The following is an 18,495-nucleotide window of genomic DNA, read 5'->3' as shown; positions in this document are numbered from 1 at the left end:
AAGGGCCCATCAACCAATGAGTGATAAAGAAAATGTGGTATATATACTCCATGGAATACTACTGGGCCACAAAAATCACAAAATAAAAGTCTTTTGCAGCAACTTGGATGGAGCTGGAGGCCATTATTCTAAGTGAAGTGATTAGGAATGGAAACACAGTATGTCCTCACTTATAAATTGGGAGCTAAGCTATGATTATGCAAAGGCATACAGAGTAGCAAAATGGACACTGGAGACTCAGAATGAGGGAGGGTGAGAAGGAGGTGAGGGATAAACAACTACATATTGGGTACAATGTACACTATTCAGTTATTGGGACACTAAACTCTCAGACGTCACCATTATACACTTCATTCATGTAACCGAAAGCCACTTGTACCCCCAAAGCTATTGGGAAAAAAATAAAAATTAAAATTAAAAAACCTGCTTTTTTAAACCAAGGATCGGCTTGCTGGCTACATTTTTTTTTCTTTTTCCTTGAGATGGAGTCTCGCTCTTGTCCCCCAGGCTGGAGTGCAATGGTGCGATCTTGGCTCACTGCAACCTCTGCCTCCCGGGTTCAAGTGATTCTCCTGCTTCAGCCTCCCGAATAGCTGGGATTATAAAAGCGCACCACCACACCCACTAATTTTTGTATTTTTAGTAGAGACGGGGTTTCACCATGTTGACCAGGCTGGTCTCGAACTCCTGACCTCAGGTGATCTGCCTGCCTCGGCCTCCCAAACTGCTGGGATTACAGGCGTGAGCCACTGTACCTGGCTGCTGGCTACCTTTATAAAAGTAGTATTATTGGAACACATCCTTGTGTATTTGTTTACTTATTGTCTATTGTTGCTTTCATGCTACCACTGCAGAGTTAAGTAGTTATGACAAACTGCATGACCTACAAAGCCTAAAATCTATAATCTGGCCTTGTATGAAAAATATTTGCTGACCGCTTTATTAAACTATCTACTTACCTTCTTCTGGCAAATAGCTAAACAACAGACCACATAAATAATGAGCATTCTTTTACCACAGGTAGAACATCCCTAATCTGAAAATCCGAAATGCTCCAAAATCTGATCATTTTTGAGCAGTGACACGACGTCATGGCGGCTGGGATAGCAACACCTTTGTTCTCTCACAGTGCAATGTACACAAACTTTGTTTCATGAACAAAATTATCAAAAATACTGTATAAGGCCAAGCATGGTGGCTCACACCTGTAATCACAGTACTTTGGGAGGCCGAGGCTGGTGGATCACTTCAGGTCAGGAGTTCAAGACCAGCCTGGCCAACATGGTGAAACCTTCTCTCTACTAAAAAACACAAAAATTAGCTGTGTGTGGTGGCAGGTGCCTGTGATTACAGCTTCCCTTGAGAGGCTGAGGCAGGGGGATCTCGAACCTAGGAGGCAGAGGTTGCAGTGAGCCAAGTTCACGTCACTGCACTCCAGCCTGGGCAACAGAGCGAGACTCCAAAAAACAAAAAAAGTATAAAATTACCTTCAGACTTTTGTACAAGGTGTACATGAAACACAAATGAATTTCATGTTATCTCATCATGAATAAATCAACATTCCCAAATCCAAAATCTGAAGCACCTCTGGTCTCAAGCATTTTAGAGAAGAGATATTTAACCTGTATTCAAAGTAAATGGCCCTTCTTTTTAAAAAATGCTGAGCTGGGCCTGGTGTGTTGGCTCACGCCTGTAATCCCAGCACTTTGGGAGGCTGAGGTAGGCGGATCACGAGGTCAGGAGATCGAGACCATCCTGGCTAACACGGTGAAACCCTGTCTCTGCTAAAACTTCAAAAAATTAGCCAGGCGCAGTGGTGGGCGCCTGTAGTCCCAGCTACTCGGGAGGCTGAGGCAGGAGAATGGCATGAACCCGGGAGGCAGAGCTTGCAGTGAGCCGAGATCATGCCACTGTACTCCAGCCTAGGTGACAGACCGTCTCAAAAAAAAAAAAAAAAAAAAAAAAGTGCTGAGCTGCTAAGCAATCCAGTTCCTTTCAATTTTAAGGTCATCTCTAATCATTATGGCTTTGAGGAAAAAACCATTCTTCTCATCTAAGCATTTCCAGATACCAAAGATTTGGCTTTTCACACTTGTTAATCTGATAGAATTTACTGGCAATGACATGACATAATTTAATTCACCATCACATCTTTTAATGCTTTAATTGTTCTCCCTCCCTAGGTTGGTTGGGGAGCAAAGTGTAAGCCCAGGTTGCCCAATCTAATTTGGCAGTTTTAGTTCCAATGGTATTGCAGAATGTAGTAATGGGAACTAATATTTGCTACTGCACAGTGAAAAGAACAAGAATAGTGTGATTAAGAACAATAGTTCAAATTTGGCCAAATATTAAATGGCCTAGGCGTTCAGACTTCTGTCTTATGGCTCCTGTCTTTACAATGACCCTGGGGTTAAGGTGGCATATTTCATTCAAAGGCTGCATGGTGAGTTATCTACGATTCGCAAATTATGAGCTTCTGCAGCAACAAACTTGGAACTTGGGAATGGTTCTTGTGGATGGTTCTTGGGGATGGAACCTGGGGCGTGACTTGTTAAGTTCCAATTCTTTTCATATTCTCTGGAAATGTACCAGTCTGTTTCATGTCATCTGGACCATTTTGATGTGCCTAGAAATCAGTATTTTTCCTTCCCTCAATCCTGCATGGGGTCAGATCTATACCTCTGTACACACCCTAAGGCCATAAACATAATCCTAAAGTACAAATAACCTGTATAGCAAAACTATAGGGCATCTCTACGGATGGTTATGCTCCATCCAGCATATCCTGGGATTCCAGGAAACTAAGATGAAACAGATAGGAGAAAGGGTGGTGCATAGGTGAACCATGGACTTCCAAGTAAGGGGTTTGCTGGTTTCTCTTCTGCTGCCACAGTAGCTTACATTCAGGCAGAAAAACTACGAGATCTTCAACACTATAGTCAGAACAGCAACAGCAACTTCCACCTTATCTTGCAAATATTGAGAGCTTGGACAATAGTCTAACAAATTCAATTTCAAACATCTGTCGAGAATCGGAGGATACTGACATTCTAACATTTCAACATGCCCTCAAATTTGTGGAAAGTACACCTGTTTACACCAGGATAGTTCTATCTCTGAGTCAGACATGGGGAAACTACTACTCCAGAACAGGATTCTCAACCAGAATGTGACCCCCCCGGGCACATTTAGCAAAGTCTAGAGACATTTTTAGTTATCACAGCTGGAGTTGTGTTAATGGCATTTAGTGGGTAGGGGTCAGGGATGCTGCTAAACGCTCTATATGCATAGGACAGACTCCTAAAACAATTAATTATCTGGATCAAAATGTCAATAGTGCTGAGGTTGAGAAACCTTGGTTTAGTTGTTTGTACCACATGTCAGCGCAAATGAAGGTGCCAGAGATGGGTCACACTTTGGCCAGATCACAGGGTGCAATCCGCTGACTGAAAATTAGCATGATGCTCTTTGAGAGATTAAATGCCATTAAGGAGTTGGTCTGTTTGCCTTTTGGGAAGCAATCTGATGGAGACAACGCTAGAAAAAATGGTCACATTCTCATATTTGAAATATAAATGAATCAACAAATATTTATATAATTGTATTGTTTACAAATACTACATTTTGAAGATTAAATGTGAAACTTTTGCACTGTCCTAAACCCAAATGGGCAGGTGCAAAACTAATGTCAGAAATTACCTCGGCTCTCATAAGATCCTTTATCCCAAATGAGAAAGGATTTTTTCTTTTTTCTTTTTTTAAATTTTTTTATATATTTTATTTTTTTATTTTTTGAGAAAGGATTTTTTCTAATGATTTGAATTCCTATGTTCATGAAGAAAATGAAAGCTCTCAGCCTTATATTTGTATCCCTTATATTTGTGGTTTAGATTTTCATTGACAATAACAACAACAATAAAATATGTCCCTAAAATTGCAAAGTTCAAAATCAGTTTTTATGACAAAAGTTTGAAACCTAGAAATGCTTGATTTATGGCAAATTATTGTTTTTATAATGCAAACCATCATACATTTTCTCCCTAAGTGTAATCTTATATCAGTTCAACTGAAGAGCTTTTTCTATCTCCTCTCACATTCATTATTTGACTAGAAGCAGCTTAGACTGAGCAACCTGTAAAACCAACCACCTCTGTGCAGAAATATCACCCAATTAGCCCTAGATTGATGAAGGAGCAAAGTCAAGTCCAAGTTGCCCAGTCTAACAGGCTTGCTTACCTTCTAGTTCAGCTCCTTTGCTCTGAATTGAGTCTGCCATCTGCATTTGACCTCCAGATGACCACGACTTTTTCAAATCAAATGTGCAGTTTGCTATAAATAAGACCACATAGCTGCACAGGCTATAAATAACTAGAAATTATATGTTTTTTTCCTTGTCTGTTGGTACTAGCACTGCTAAACCCCTCACTTGCTGTGATTGAATAGTCTCTGTAGGTAGACAAGAAAATATAGCTGCCCAAATCACTTCATCTTCATAGAATGGAAAGGTGTCAGGATCCCAAACACACTGCAAGTAGATGAAGAAAATTACCGGGAAGGAGAAAATTACAAAAGAGACTTTCAGTATCTGTTTGGAACAGTGGACGACGAAAGTGGTAGTTATGGGTACTGCATGAAAATAAATTTATCCAACAATGATGCTTGTTTCCATCAGTTATTAAAAATGGAAAAATAGAATTCTTATAAATGCTAAAATGAAACTTCAGAGAAAAATAATCACTGTTTTGTAAAAGAATGGGAAAGACATTTAATTTACTGATGCGTGCTATATTCATGGCATTTAGGAAAAAACGCTAACATTCTTCATCCTCTTTTCACTGTTTTCTGTATTCTTAAAATGTGCTTCTGAATCGCAAATGTGATTTTACCAACCTGCAAAACAATGTCAGAACCAAATGCTTAGCCATTTGGTGTGGAGTGCAGCCAAAATGTCATTTGGGTTTCACGCCTGGTCCTGCCATGTTCGATGGCTTGGGACAAGTCACTAAGCTCTTGAAGACTCATTTTTTCTCATATGTACAAAAGGAATGAGGAAAACGCCCACAAAGTGTTCTGAAGAAAAATAAATGATCTGTGAAAATGCTTGGTACAATACAACTTACCATGCGTACCTATGTATTATCAATACTATAGTGGAACAGCTAGAGCTTTTTCCTAGTCTGTGTCAATCCACTCGCTGTACTTACACTGTTTTTAGAGAAAAATCCTTTTTTCACAATAGCAAAAGAAATGTGTACATTGTGGTACCACAATGTACATGTGTACAAACCACATCCTTCAAAAGTCATACATAATGTGAATTATTCTGAATATTTTATGGAGGCCATTAAAAAACTTTCCAGTTTAGGATGTAATCTTTTTCAAAATACATAATCCCCCATCTATAATTTATCATCTTTAAAAAAGATAACTGGCTTCATCAATTTTGAGATGAGGGTTTTTTTTTTTTCAGGATAATGTACATAAATGCTAATTTTAATTATAAAAATCTAAGCTACGACAGAAATTGTGTCTCTTCTTCCAGCAGTCATAAGCATAAATGGCATATATCATCCCTAACTGGATAAATCTATTTCTGGATGGAATCCAAATTCAAATATGAGTACTAAAACCACATTTTAAAACTAAGTTAGTCTGATATTACAACTGAAATAAAAACAAAACATAAGACACTATAAGGCCTGCAGTGGCTGGACAACGCATTTCTTTATAGGAGGCTCTTTCGCTACTTCCTAGTCGGAAGTTGAGAACCTCTAACCTACCATGATGTCTTCCGGGAGAGGAGAAAGAGGGGCTCTTAATGTCTAAAAGTGACCCTTCATGAAGTTGAAACCGGGTCTTACAACACATATAATTGAAATCTGTGCGTACGAATTAGTCCATGTACTACAATACATGAATATTAAGTATTTTTTCTGAGGAAACAAGTTACTCATGTATTACAGTCTCTTGTTAAATCATGGCATCTTGATGTAACTGAGTACTCTATTTTAAAGATCTTTCTTTCTTCCTTTCTTTTCCTTCCAGTTTTAGTAATGAAATGGTAACGTTTGCTCTCTTTCTTCCCACCAGGCACTCCCGGCACAACACTTCCCTTATCTAATTATGCTTATAATTCTTACTAAAATTATTAACGCTTGCTTAGAAGTTCCACTGACTGACTTAGGCACCTGCAGAATTCTCCCTCATCAGATCACCTCAAGGCTGCAGTTAATTTACAACCCGATTGTGCCTGGGATGCATAAGCCCACTTACCGAACTGGATAATAACTCAAGTCTTTGGAACAAGTCCCGTATAGCAGCACCCCCTAACCCCTCCTTCATGCCCTGCATTCCAAGCTTCCCTTTTTAAGCCTTTGTTTTTTAATCCAAAATTTGAGATGGTTCCTTTAAGGCAAGAGCCTGGACCATTTCCCCACTGCTAGCTTTGCAAAGTAAAGTCACTTTCCTTCCACTGCACCTAGCCCTTGTTCTTCGGTTCTGCAAGCAGTAAGAAGCTGAGCCTACTCTCAGTTACAGTGATAGCTTTTAGGAAATAAAATAGTTAACGGCAAATACAATACAATGATGTTGTCCGTATAATATTCAATAAAACCGGACTAAATAAAAGGGAAATTGGTCAGAAATAGAAGAAACTTGGTCAATGATGTTCTTAGCCCGACATCTCAAGCTGTCTGGCAAAATGAGATGTAATTATAAGCAAGGTAATGGGAAGAAACATTTTACTAAGACAGGTGTTCAAGAAACACAAAACCATGCAAAGAAGGTGATGATGCTGGAGTTATGTGAACCAAGCAGCATCCTCCTCCCCTCTTCCCTTCCCTCAGGTGAATGACAACGTACGTTTAACAGGATCTTGGGTAAGAGGTTCCCGGGTAGTCTTGCGTAAACTTTGGGACACTATGGAAAAAATAAGAGAACATAACTAAAAACAAAAAGAGAAACATGGGAATGATGGCTGAAACGCACAAGAGTCCACTGACAAAAAAACAACCTAACAAACAAAATCACTCCTTAGGTTTGATCCCTCCAACAAAACCAAAGTGAACATATTAACATAAGATCTATTTTTGCAAGAAGTTAACATTTGAGAATGCCGGATATCTTGTCTCTGATAATACGTATATCCAACTAACAACAGGTTTCTTAACAGAAGAGGATTTCTTGCTCCTTCTTTTGTGCCAAATATCCCCAATTCCCTTCTATGCATTTTTTCACAAAAACTCCATTTATTTCACTCATTCACAGAACAGCATGTGGCTCTCAGCTCTGGCTGTTTGCTGAGGCTTATACTCTCTATTTATTCTTGTCCACCCATCTAAGTGATCTTCAGCCTTTGCTTTCTTCATACATTATTCTGTCACCTATCCCCTCTAAAATCAGGTGTAGCTAGCCTTATCTAATACCTCTCTGTTGGGAGCATCTACCTTTTGCAAAACCCTCAGCAAAGTGTGTGCCACCCAGGACACCTCCATCCAACCCGGACAGGTGCCCACTGCTCGCTCCCAGACCAAACTGATCAAAGGGAGACAGTGTGACGGGAAGGGATGGCAGTACTGGGGTGAAGTGGAGAGATAATTTGAATCTCTTGAAGTAAATTCATCACTGCTAATAATTAAAACCAAATAAATTTCTTATTATCAACAAATATACATGATATTTCAGAAAATGAATCCACCCAGGGAAAGGGAGAAAAAAGTTGCAAATCTGCCAGGAAACCTCTCCCAGTCGCTAAACCAGTCAGAATCACTGTAACAAAAGGCCTTTGTTCCAAAGGCTGCAGGCAACAGAATTCTCCATTGTGTTCGCAATACCTGACCTAATTGACTGCTTTGTTTGAAACTGAAGAAGGGAGTCATTTGAGCCAGAAGCTGCAATCATCCCATCAGAGCCAGAAAAAAAAAAAAAAAAAGGCCCTTGAGGTTACCAGTTCCTACACCTGTTCACCCATGGGACTGAAGCAGTCATCTCATTCACTGGCGATGGCAGGAGACCAGAGACCAACAGAAGCTTTTCCATTAGATTCCTCTTAGATCCTGAGCTCCTTTACAGTGGAGTTATTAATGGTGCAGGTCCTTCTGTTGTTTTGCTTAATCCTATGATCTCGCTGGAAAACAATTTATATAATCCCTAGGAATCTCAGGCAGGAAATATGGCTGCCACCTCGCAATACAGTAGAGAAAAGGCAGGAGTCTCTCAAAAAAGTAATGCACAGTTACTGAGTTTCGTCTTTAGTTATCAAGTTGAGCTGAATAATTACTTCTTGAGTAGTTCACACTTCCTATCATGAACAACAATAAAGAAATAAATAAGCACAATTGGGAATTTCACTTGGAAGTCTGTTAAGGACATGGAATTCTCATGTCTGGTACTGGACCTCCTGAGAATTACCTCTTTGGGGACAATTTCATTGTGCACTTAAGTCATCATGACTTCATATTTTTATCCCCAGAATGATGAAAAGCTTAATGTTCAAGAGAAAGACTTTGAAAATTATGTTCTGGTGGCTCAGGCCTGTAATCTCGGCACTTTGGGTGGCCGAGGCAGGTGGATCACTTGAGGTCAGGAGTTCGAGACCAGCCTGGTCAACATGGTGAAACCTTGTCTCTACCAAAAATACAAAAAATTAGCTGGGCGCAGTGGCATGTGCCTGTAATCCTAGCTGCTGGGGAGGCTGAGGCAGGAGAATCACTTGAACCCGGGAGGCGGAGGTTGCAGCGAGCCGAGATCGCGCCACTGCACTCCAGCCTGTTGAGCAGAATGAGACCCCATCTTTAAAAAAAAAAAAAAAAAAAAAAAAGTAAAGAAAATTATATTCCTTGAGCCTTATGTCATTGAAAGCTTCTCATGTTAAGTCAAAAGTTTTCTTCTACTTTCAAGAGAAGAAGCAGAAGTTTGACCTGGCAAATGTCTGTGTGCTGAGCTCAGGGGCCAAAACGGGCACTTCTACCCTCCGGCATTTGAGATGCATGAGCTCAGTCCAATCACATTCCCTCAACAGCACAACAAAAGACATGTTATGAACCAACTTAAAGGTATTCATCATAGCCATACACCTTATCAATGCAACTCAAGCTGCATCAGCCAGGCTTCCACTGGTAGACAGTATCTGCACAGGTAGTGCACATGCATAAACATGAACACACATGTACACAGACAAACACGTAAGTATGCAACTGCAGAAACGGCTGGCTGCAGAAGACAAAACAGCCACTTCAGCTTTGCTTAAAAGAGAAGCACTCAAAAGTCCCTCTGGATTGCAAGACATATCTGCTACAGCTAGGAAGAGAACACATCCACGGCCATGCTTTATTAGGGAAAGACGGAGAGGTGTGCTCATGATTGAACATACTGAGGAGACTGAGCAATTAGAGAAGTGGACAGAAATGTGGTTAGTGGTAGCAACAGGCCCATTCCCAAGAACCAGGAAAACCAATCTGTTACAAAGGGCAGAGTCAGTGGCGAGAGAGACGAAAGGTGGCCAGGCTCGAAGAAGGGTCCACTTACTGACGCTGCCACACACGGCCATGCAGTACTCTTCTGTGTCAAAGTTGTTCCGGTTGCCGCCACATCCGCCGTAAAAGAATGGGGCACACTTCCCTTCAGTCACATCAAAGTACCAGCGGGAGATCATTGCTCGGCATGGCCCCGTCTCGGCTTGTTCAGAGCACACCTCTAATCAGAGGAGACGTGGGGAACCACATTTAGCATGAGAAGGCACTGTCTCTCTGTTCATGTACACACGTTTACTTCTTTTAATCCTCCCAGTGACAACCTGGACTGGGTTTATTAGGCAGCATCTACCAAACATTTACTGAGGAATTTAACTGCCCACCAGGACTAGAGCTTTACCTCTCAGAGCATGCATTCTCATCTGGTTTAATGAGTGCAGGACTCGGTAGTAATAAAAGGATTCTGGCCAAAGGTGAAAAGAATCATTTGGCTGCTTTTAAGATGAGTATGAAATGACGGAAGGTGTCTGTACATCAAAACAATTCTGCATTATAAAAAATAAACTTCTCTTTTAAGAAGTCAACTTTCATGTAAGGAAACTGCTTTGGTTATGAAGCGAAAGTTTAAGCCTTCACAAACATCTGACTGCTTTCCTTAACAAATGACTGCCTTAACTCAAGTATAAAATTAATTGCATATATTTTGAATGTTTCCAGGTTTTGGAGGCTGTCTGTTCATTGACTTTATCTAGAAACATATGTCATATCTGTAAATGTGACTTATACTCAATGACATTAACTCTAACTTAAGACCATTCATTTGTATATTAAAATATGTACCAATATAAATGGTCTTAACTCCAATTTAAGACCATTTTATTTGTATATTAAAATATGTATTAATATGTTATATTATATATCTTAATAATTTAATTACATATGTATGAAATACATCTATAACAATGTATTAATTCTGCTATTTAATTGATATTTATATATTAAAAATTTGTATTATTTGAATATAATTACATATGCATTAAGTACAATTATAACAACATATTATTTAATTATGCTACTTAATTGAAATTTATGTATTAAATATCTGTATTATTTGTATATTTTGTATATTTACCTGACCCTTGGGCAGTAATGTTGCAAACAATAAAAACATAGTCAACCAGCTCTAACTTATTAATACACATCATGCACTGTTTTACATAAATTAAAACATATCTTACCTGTCAACATGTCTTGCCACCCTCCCCAAGATCGGCTTCACTCACCCCTGATTGCCTCAAAGTCAATCAGTGACCCCTCCCTCCAATTACATGTATAAAGTCAATCCTGAGTACACTTGTAATTCTACCTCCCATGTATATCCCATTTTTATTGGAAGTGAAACAACAGCCCAATTCTCCCTCTGGGTTTGTGCCCTGTCCTTGCTAGGCTGATGCCTCAGCACACACAGATGTCTTCTTAGTTTTACTAACATGACAGAGGAAAAAACACCTTTCTAAAAGATGAAAGCCATGCATCCCCCAGAACTTCCAAGTTAGGGATAGTCAACAGACTGATTCTTTTTTCCTTTTTTTGAGAGAGGGTCTTGCACTGTCACCCAGGCTGGAGTGCAGTGTACAATCTTGGCTCACTGCAACCTCCACCTCCTGAGTTTAAGTGATTCTTGTGCCTCAGCCTCCCAAGCAGCTGGGATTACCTCTATACCACCAAGCCTGGCTAATTTTTTTGTATTTTTAGTAGAGACGGGGTTTCACCAGGTTGGTCAGGCTAGTCTTGAACTCCTGGCCTCAAGTGATGCACCCGCCTCAGCCTCCCTAAGTGCTGGGATTACAGGTGTGAGTCACTGTAACTGGTCCTTCAACAGATTGATTCTAATTAGCCAATCAAAGACAAGGATCCACAATGTCAATACAAATGGGGACTAACTATTGTTTTACTTCCCTATACATGTTGCTCTTTCAGTAGATGCAATAAAGTCCTGGCAAAACCAGAGGTTGATACCATGATGATGTCAACAGGAGGGACAGTCAGCACTAAGTCCAGAAAGTGTCAAACACTCTGCAAGAGAAATGCCCCATGCAAAGAGCACTAAGATGACCTGGCTCTCTTCATGTGGTTTTCAGATGGAAACATGGCTACAAAAGCATCAACCTCGTTATCACCTATCATTAAGGCCATCTCACTCAGTACTGCTGCTTTCAAAGTCCATGTTCCCAAAGCATGTCTTTGAAATTGGTTTTCTGTATACAATAGTCTTGTAGGATGAAAACTAGCCCACTTGTTGATATAAGAATCCCATCTACTTTGCAATTTTATTTATCTTCCAAAATTAAAGGACTGGCACCCTGATTTATTAAAAGTGAACTGGTTCTGGGGTCATATGCCCTCTAAGTTACTGACAGAGCAGCTTCTGGACTGTGAAGCTCAAAGCCATGCCTAGATGTGAGGACCCCATCAACTATAGCCAGCAGTGGTCTCTGCTGCCAGAGCTTATCTTCAGTTGTAACAAACATCCTACACTTTGCTTTCCTTCTCTGTATTTCCTTCACCAATGTGTACGTATTCATGTCACATGCTCTTTAATGTTCCTAAGACACAGCAAAACACATTATTAATCTCTTACTCAGGCAGTGTTAATTCCAACAAGACTTCAAGGCAGCAGTGCCTCCTGAGCCTGCACTGCGCCGGGAATTGGCACTGGGATTGCAAGCACTGTGGCCACTGCTACCAAGGGAGGCACAGAATCCCTTCACCCCACAGTCACAGGAGCATTGGCAACAAAATTCACTGTGCCTTGGCAATTTATGCTGACCCTCACATTTTGGCCTTAAAAAAAAGTATCATCTTAGAGTACCAAATACGTGTCTTCTTATAGATGTGTGTCACGGGCCTCACAGTGCACATCATGGCTCTGAGGATGCACAAACCTTGTCTTTATGAGTCTATAAATTACATAAAAATGGTAGAATTTTGGGTGGGTGCAAGTCAAGTAATGGGATAAAAGAATGATGATCGAAGGAGATGGTTCCTGATAAATATGCGTCCTTGTGTGTGACCTAGCAACAATTTCTTACGTATGATAAAGGCAAAATCTCCCCAGTCCAGAACCTAAATGACATTATATTAACATTTTCCTTTATCATTAGTAAAACACAATGCCACATTCATTTTTATTTTCTTCTGCCTCATTCTATAACAGCTATGAAACCATTTGTTATAGCTAATTTGTAGAAACCAGGCCAAATGAGCCCCAATCAACTAGAACAAGTATTCAGAACGCAAAATCCATTTACATGTTAATTAAGTAAATAGCATAAGCTACACGTTGAGCCTACAACTCTTGCTGGAGTCTCCAGCTGTAAGAGTCTTAACTCCTTCCTTTCATAAAGGCCAAGAAAAGAGTGAGATAATCCCTATTTGGGGAGTGTTGCTTGGTTCTCCCAATCCTCTTAGGGGCAGTTGGTGCTCTTGGCTTTGAATGGCCCCCAAGAGTTTCACGGCCTTGGAGGAGTCCAAGTGGGCATCACGGGCAATAGCAAAAGATCACACAATACTCAAATACAAAAGGCTATCTGAGATAATGTGGTCAGGAACGGGTGTATTGGGTGTAACACTGTATGTTAATTTAATGCCAAATATATAACGTATGGAGAAGACGTATGTGAGGCTGGAAGAACAGGACTGACAGTGTGCCTTTGTTACTTCTGAATCTCTAAAAGACAGCTACCTTGTCCAACTGGTTCTCAACTGCTGAGATGGAGGAGGAGCAGACAGGCCTTCTCTTAACATGCAATCTCTCTCCTGGTGAAAAAGAGCTTCTCATTATAATTCCCCCAATTGTTAGCAACCCTGATTCCCCATCACCTCCCCTTCCCAACACTTTCCCTCAGGGATATAAAGAGAATATCAACTTCCTACAGCAGTAAAGCTGATTTCAGAGAGGACTGGGAAAGGAATGGATAACGTATCCTCTATCACTCACAATTGTATTCCTACTCTACTACGGGGAAAGGGAATACAACTGCTTGTTTTCTCTGACCTTTTTGCTAACCCTTTATTATTCCACAACAATTTTCCATGTAGTAGAAAAGAGAATCTTAGCCTACTCTGGGAGAAGCTGAGCCCGAGGGTAGGGTCAGCACCAGGGAAGTATGATGCTAATGCTTTTACACAAAGTATGAATAGGCACACAAAAAATGGCCAGTGCCTCTCAGAAGTGGACATGGAGAAGCAGCAGCACAGACTTAGGTTAAAGCTGTGTTAAGGGATTAACATCAACTTCATATATGTGATACTGTACTGAGTGAAGACTATACAAGGTCTCTTTGTATTAATTCTTTTGTTTTTTTTTTGAGACGGGGTCTCGCTCTGTTGCCCAGGCTTCAGGGCAGTGGCACTATCTCTGCTCACTGCAAGCTCCACCTCCCAGGTTCACGCCATTCTCCTGCTTCAGCCTCCTGAGTAGCTGGGACTATAGGCGCCCGCCACCATGCCTGGCTAATTTTTTTGTATTTTTTAGTAGGGATGGGGTTTCACTGTGTTAGCCAGGATGGTCTCAATCTCCTGATCTCATGATCTGCCTGCCTCGGCCTCCCAAAGTGCTAGGATTACAGGCGTGAGCCACTGTGCCCGGACTGTATTAATTCTTACAACTGCATGTGAATCTACAATTGTCTCAAAGAAAATATTTTTAAATTTTTCATCTTTTTTATTATACTTTAAGTTCTAGGGTACACGTGCACAACGTGCAGGTTTGTTACATATGTATACATGTGCCATGTTGTTTGCTGCACCCATCAACTTGTCATTTACATTAGGTATTTCTCCTAAAGCTATCCCTCCCCCAGTCTCCCAAGCCCCTGATAGGCCCTGGTGTGTGATGTTCCCCGCCCTGTGTCCAAGTGATCTCATTGTTCAATTCTCACCTATGAGTGAGAATATGCGGTGTTTGGTTTTCTGTCCTTGTGATAAGTTTGGTGAGAATGATGGTTTCCAGCTTCATCCATGTCCCTGCAAAGGACATGAATTCATCCTTTTTTATGGCTGCATACTATTCCATGGTGTATATGTGCCACAGTTTCTTAATCCAGTCTATCATTGATGGACATTTGGTTTGGTGTCAAGTCTTTGCTACTGAAAAGATTTTTAAAAGCCCACATTAAAAAAGTAATATAGGAAGCCAGGCATAGTGGCTCACGCCTGTAATTCCAGCACTTTGGGAGGTCAAGGTGGGTGGATCACCTGAGGTTAGGAGTTCAAGATCAACGTGTCCAACATGGTGAAACCCTGTCTCTACTAAAAATACAAAAATTAGCTGGGCGTGGTGGCGTGCACATGTAATCTCAGCTATCGGGAGGCCGAGGCACTGGAATCACTTGAACCCAGGAAGCGTAGGTTGCAGTGAGCCAAAATAGCGCCACTGCACTCCACCGTAGGCGACAGAGTGAGACTCAGTCTCAAAAAAAGAAAAACACAAATAATAATAATAAAGGAATATTGATTTTTCAGTTTGCCTAAGAATTCTAACCTCATCTCTTTCCTTGACTCACAGATTGGAGGATTTGGAAATATCAGGTTGAGAAAATTTCCTTTACATCCCTCTCTAGCAATGGGGTATTAGTAAGAGATCTAACCAATCAAGATGCTCACCAACTAGAAGAGTTTTAGAGCACTGAGACCTGAAACACATCTTCAACAAGCTGCATCTAGTTTCACGGAAGATAAAAATATCTCGAGAGAGTTCAAATGCTTATGTTTACACTTTCTATTTTTCTCAATAGCATAATTTCTTCCTTCCTAATCTACAGAAACTTCTAAAATCATCAGCAAAAAACCTGTTTCACATTAATTACTATTATCACCCAGTGGAAATTTATATTTCAGTCACTAAACGTAGAGGATGCAAAATTAGACCTTATATAACTAAACCCAAATAGGATTCCTGTGAAAATTAAAACCGTATCTTCAAAATGTATACTATATATAATTATTATGTCAATTAAAGATAAAGTCGAAAAGAAAAACAAATTTAAGGAAAAACAAAAACCTCTTCATCTGCCTTATCTTTATTCTTTTCTCAAAACGTAAAATATTGAGAAAACTAACATTTTGAAATCATTTTTGAAATCAAACTTATTTTTTGATTTCCAATCTACCTTTCTGTTCAAAGTAAATATCAGATAATAATGGAGAAAATTTGTTCAGAAAAATAAAAGCAAGAATATTTCTTAAAGAGAAATGTTAGATAGAAATATAGGCAAAGACTTATACGGATATCTAAGGAACCACAATCCTTTATTCATGTTGAATTTCTTAAACTTTCAAGATCACAAATAGCTTTTCTGATATTCACTTAGCTGAATTCCACTGGCAAGGAAGCATTATGCCTTCTTTTATAACAACTCTACTCATTCTTCAAGACAAAGTGGCATTTAATACACTGAAATGCTGGTGTATACGAAACACAAAGCAAAGTTATGTGCTCCTAATCAAACTCCATGCATTTTATCTTTGTAAGGTAGGCCCTTGCTGAGATTTGTGCTGGTGTCAACACTACATTCCATTTTCTAAAAATCAATATAATACAAAATAATACAGAACTAAGCCAGAGCTCCCTGGATTATATAAAATGATTATGAAATTCACTGTTTAAAAAATAATGCTCAATCACAAAAAATTAGTTCTGAATAGGTATTTCAAATTGGACTGAAATTGTGGACAACCAAGGTTAGAAAGCTAATTTTACATGTTTTAAGAAATTCAGAATGAACACAGTTGTGAAACTGGCAACCAGTATGGGGAGAAAATCTCCACTTTTCATATGTATGATAATTACAATGCCTTCTTATGAAGCAAAGTTAACACATTAGCAAATAATTTGCTTTGTTTTTTGAGACAGAGTTTCGCACTTGTTGCCCAGGCTGGAGTACAATGGCGCGATCTCGGCTCACTGCAACTTCCGGCCCTCAGGTTCAAACGATTCTCCTGCCTCAGCCTCCCGAGTAGCTGGGATTACAGGCATGCGCCACCACACCTGGCTAATTTTGTATTTTTAGTAGAGACGGGGTGTCTCCATGTTGGTCACGCTGGTCTTGAATTCCCAACCTCAGGTGATCCACCTGCCTCAGCCTCCCAAAGTTCTGGAATTACAGGTGTCAGTCACCGCTCCCGGCCTAAATAAGTTGCTTTTAATAAAGCAGTAAAGATATACTTTAGAATAAAGTAAAGCTGGTTATTATTATTTCGTTTTGAATCATTGAATTTCAAGTATTCTCAGCCTACTGGAATGTATGCGAAATAAAACTATATTACATGTAATGTATACATTCTAAATTTACAAATTTTGGGAAAGCAGCCACAATCAAACTAGAGTTATTCAGAGAGAGCTAGGAACTACATTTTCTGAAGTTTTTTTAAAAAGGCAACATTTTATAGCATTATTTTCTCTATATTCTACAAGAATATCTACTTAAACTTCACATAATAAAAATATTTATCCTTTCTGAGAGAAATTCCATATCTTGAACTCTTTTTCTCCAATTTTAAGTAGAGTAAAAAGGGCAAATGTAAGGCAAATATAATTTATTTATGTAATAAGTTACTGCCTTAATGTAACAGTGGAATAAAATGAAAACAAGGACATAAGTATTAAAATCCACTAAGTATACGGAACTTCAATATTTCAAATAAACTTTATAATTTATAAATATAATTTATATATTATATACAATTTACATAATTATATAGTTTATATAATTAACACATATATCTGTCTAATCACTTAATCCATTAACAATGAAAAAGGCTGAGCTCAATGTAGTTTATAACAACTTTACTTTTTTAGCCTAAGTTACTGCTGCAATTCTAAGTATTACTATACAGTGACATTTAATGAGCCTAAGTTATTAAAATCAAACGTGTATTTTGTTGAAAAATAAGTAGACAATATTTGCATTTGATTCTATTGAAAAATTTTTAAAAGTCAACACACTAGAAAACTGGTTATTTTTTAAGAACATGTTTTCCCCAATTTCGGAACCATATACTTTTAATAGAAAAGAACATTTACCGTGTTCTTGTACATAGTAGCAAGCAGTCATCAAAAAACATGTTTAGAAAATTACTCTAATAAGGCAATAAATTATCAAATATTTATGACCTAGTAATCATATTTTACTAAATAGAAGCATGTGAAATTAGGCAAGCAAGCTTGAACTGAAATCTTATGACAAATCTCACTTAAGCTCCAAATATGGATTGAAATACAAACAAAGATGATGCAAACAGCTGTGCATGTTAATGAAAGCACTGCTTCAGTACAAGATGATGGGTGCTAATTTGTCACGGAAGTCTCTAGAAGATATCTGCAGTTGGCTAGCCTTTTTACTGAATTGCGTTAATTCTCTAAGGCTAGCCAATACATCTGTCATTCTAATTATACCTGACCCAATTCTCATCTCTCCATGATGAAAGATTGTTTATAAAGTGCCACCTGAAGGAGGGAGATTTACTTGTAAAGTATTTAGACTAATCAGGACTCCTGTGACAGTGTTAAGGAACATTCACAAAAGGGTACCACTATGGTTTTCCCTCAATCTTTGTTTCCTGTTTGTTATGGGAATAAACTGGCTCTTCGCTGAGCTGCGTGGTTAGTGTGCAACACACTACTAACAAGAAGCTCAAAACTCGGCATATCATGTCCTGTATTGGAAAACAAGGGGGAAGTTCTTTTTCTTGCTGACTAAGAGACAGGAGTATGCTGGGAAACTGGCACTGTCTAGAAAAACAAATAGAACACTCTTGAGTTATAGTGTATGCCAATTGCCATGGTATAAATACTCCCACCATTGGTATTTCAAGCTACTAATGGTTATGGCTTACAAAATTCCTCTATACTGTAGTAACTAGCTTTTACAGGATAGCAGGAGTTGACTACACTACCATGTTAATGACAGGAAATAGGGGCACAAGTGAAAACATGCAGGGAGACTGTAAGAGTTTTTCAATC

The 18,495-nt window shown here is 39.2% G+C and overlaps 1 protein-coding gene across 6 annotated transcripts in view; it reads right to left on the bottom strand.

Moving 5' to 3' along the window:
* The window catches only part of APP (amyloid beta precursor protein), a 291,865-nt gene that overhangs the window by 105,635 nt on the left and 167,735 nt on the right, over positions 1–18,495 (bottom strand). For 2 of the 6 annotated variants that reach the window (XM_023190001.1, XM_023190010.1), the window contains exons 7-8: positions 9,526–9,693; positions 6,862–6,918 (exon numbers count right to left, since the gene is read on the bottom strand). The exons of 2 other annotated variants lie outside the window; for them this stretch is intronic. In XM_023190001.1, coding sequence (XP_023045769.1) covers positions 6,862–6,918; positions 9,526–9,693 — 225 coding nt within the window. The remainder of the gene's footprint in view (positions 1–6,861; positions 6,919–9,525; positions 9,694–18,495) is intronic. 2 more of the 6 variants (XM_023190020.1, XM_023190022.1) reach the window with 1 other exon arrangement.

The sequence above is a fragment of the Piliocolobus tephrosceles genome, chromosome 19 (genome assembly GCF_002776525.5).
Source record: "Piliocolobus tephrosceles isolate RC106 chromosome 19, ASM277652v3, whole genome shotgun sequence".
Lineage (NCBI taxonomy): Eukaryota > Metazoa > Chordata > Mammalia > Primates > Cercopithecidae > Piliocolobus > Piliocolobus tephrosceles.
The sequence above is the reverse complement of the archived record's forward strand: the minus strand, read 5'-3'. Positions and strand labels throughout refer to the sequence as shown.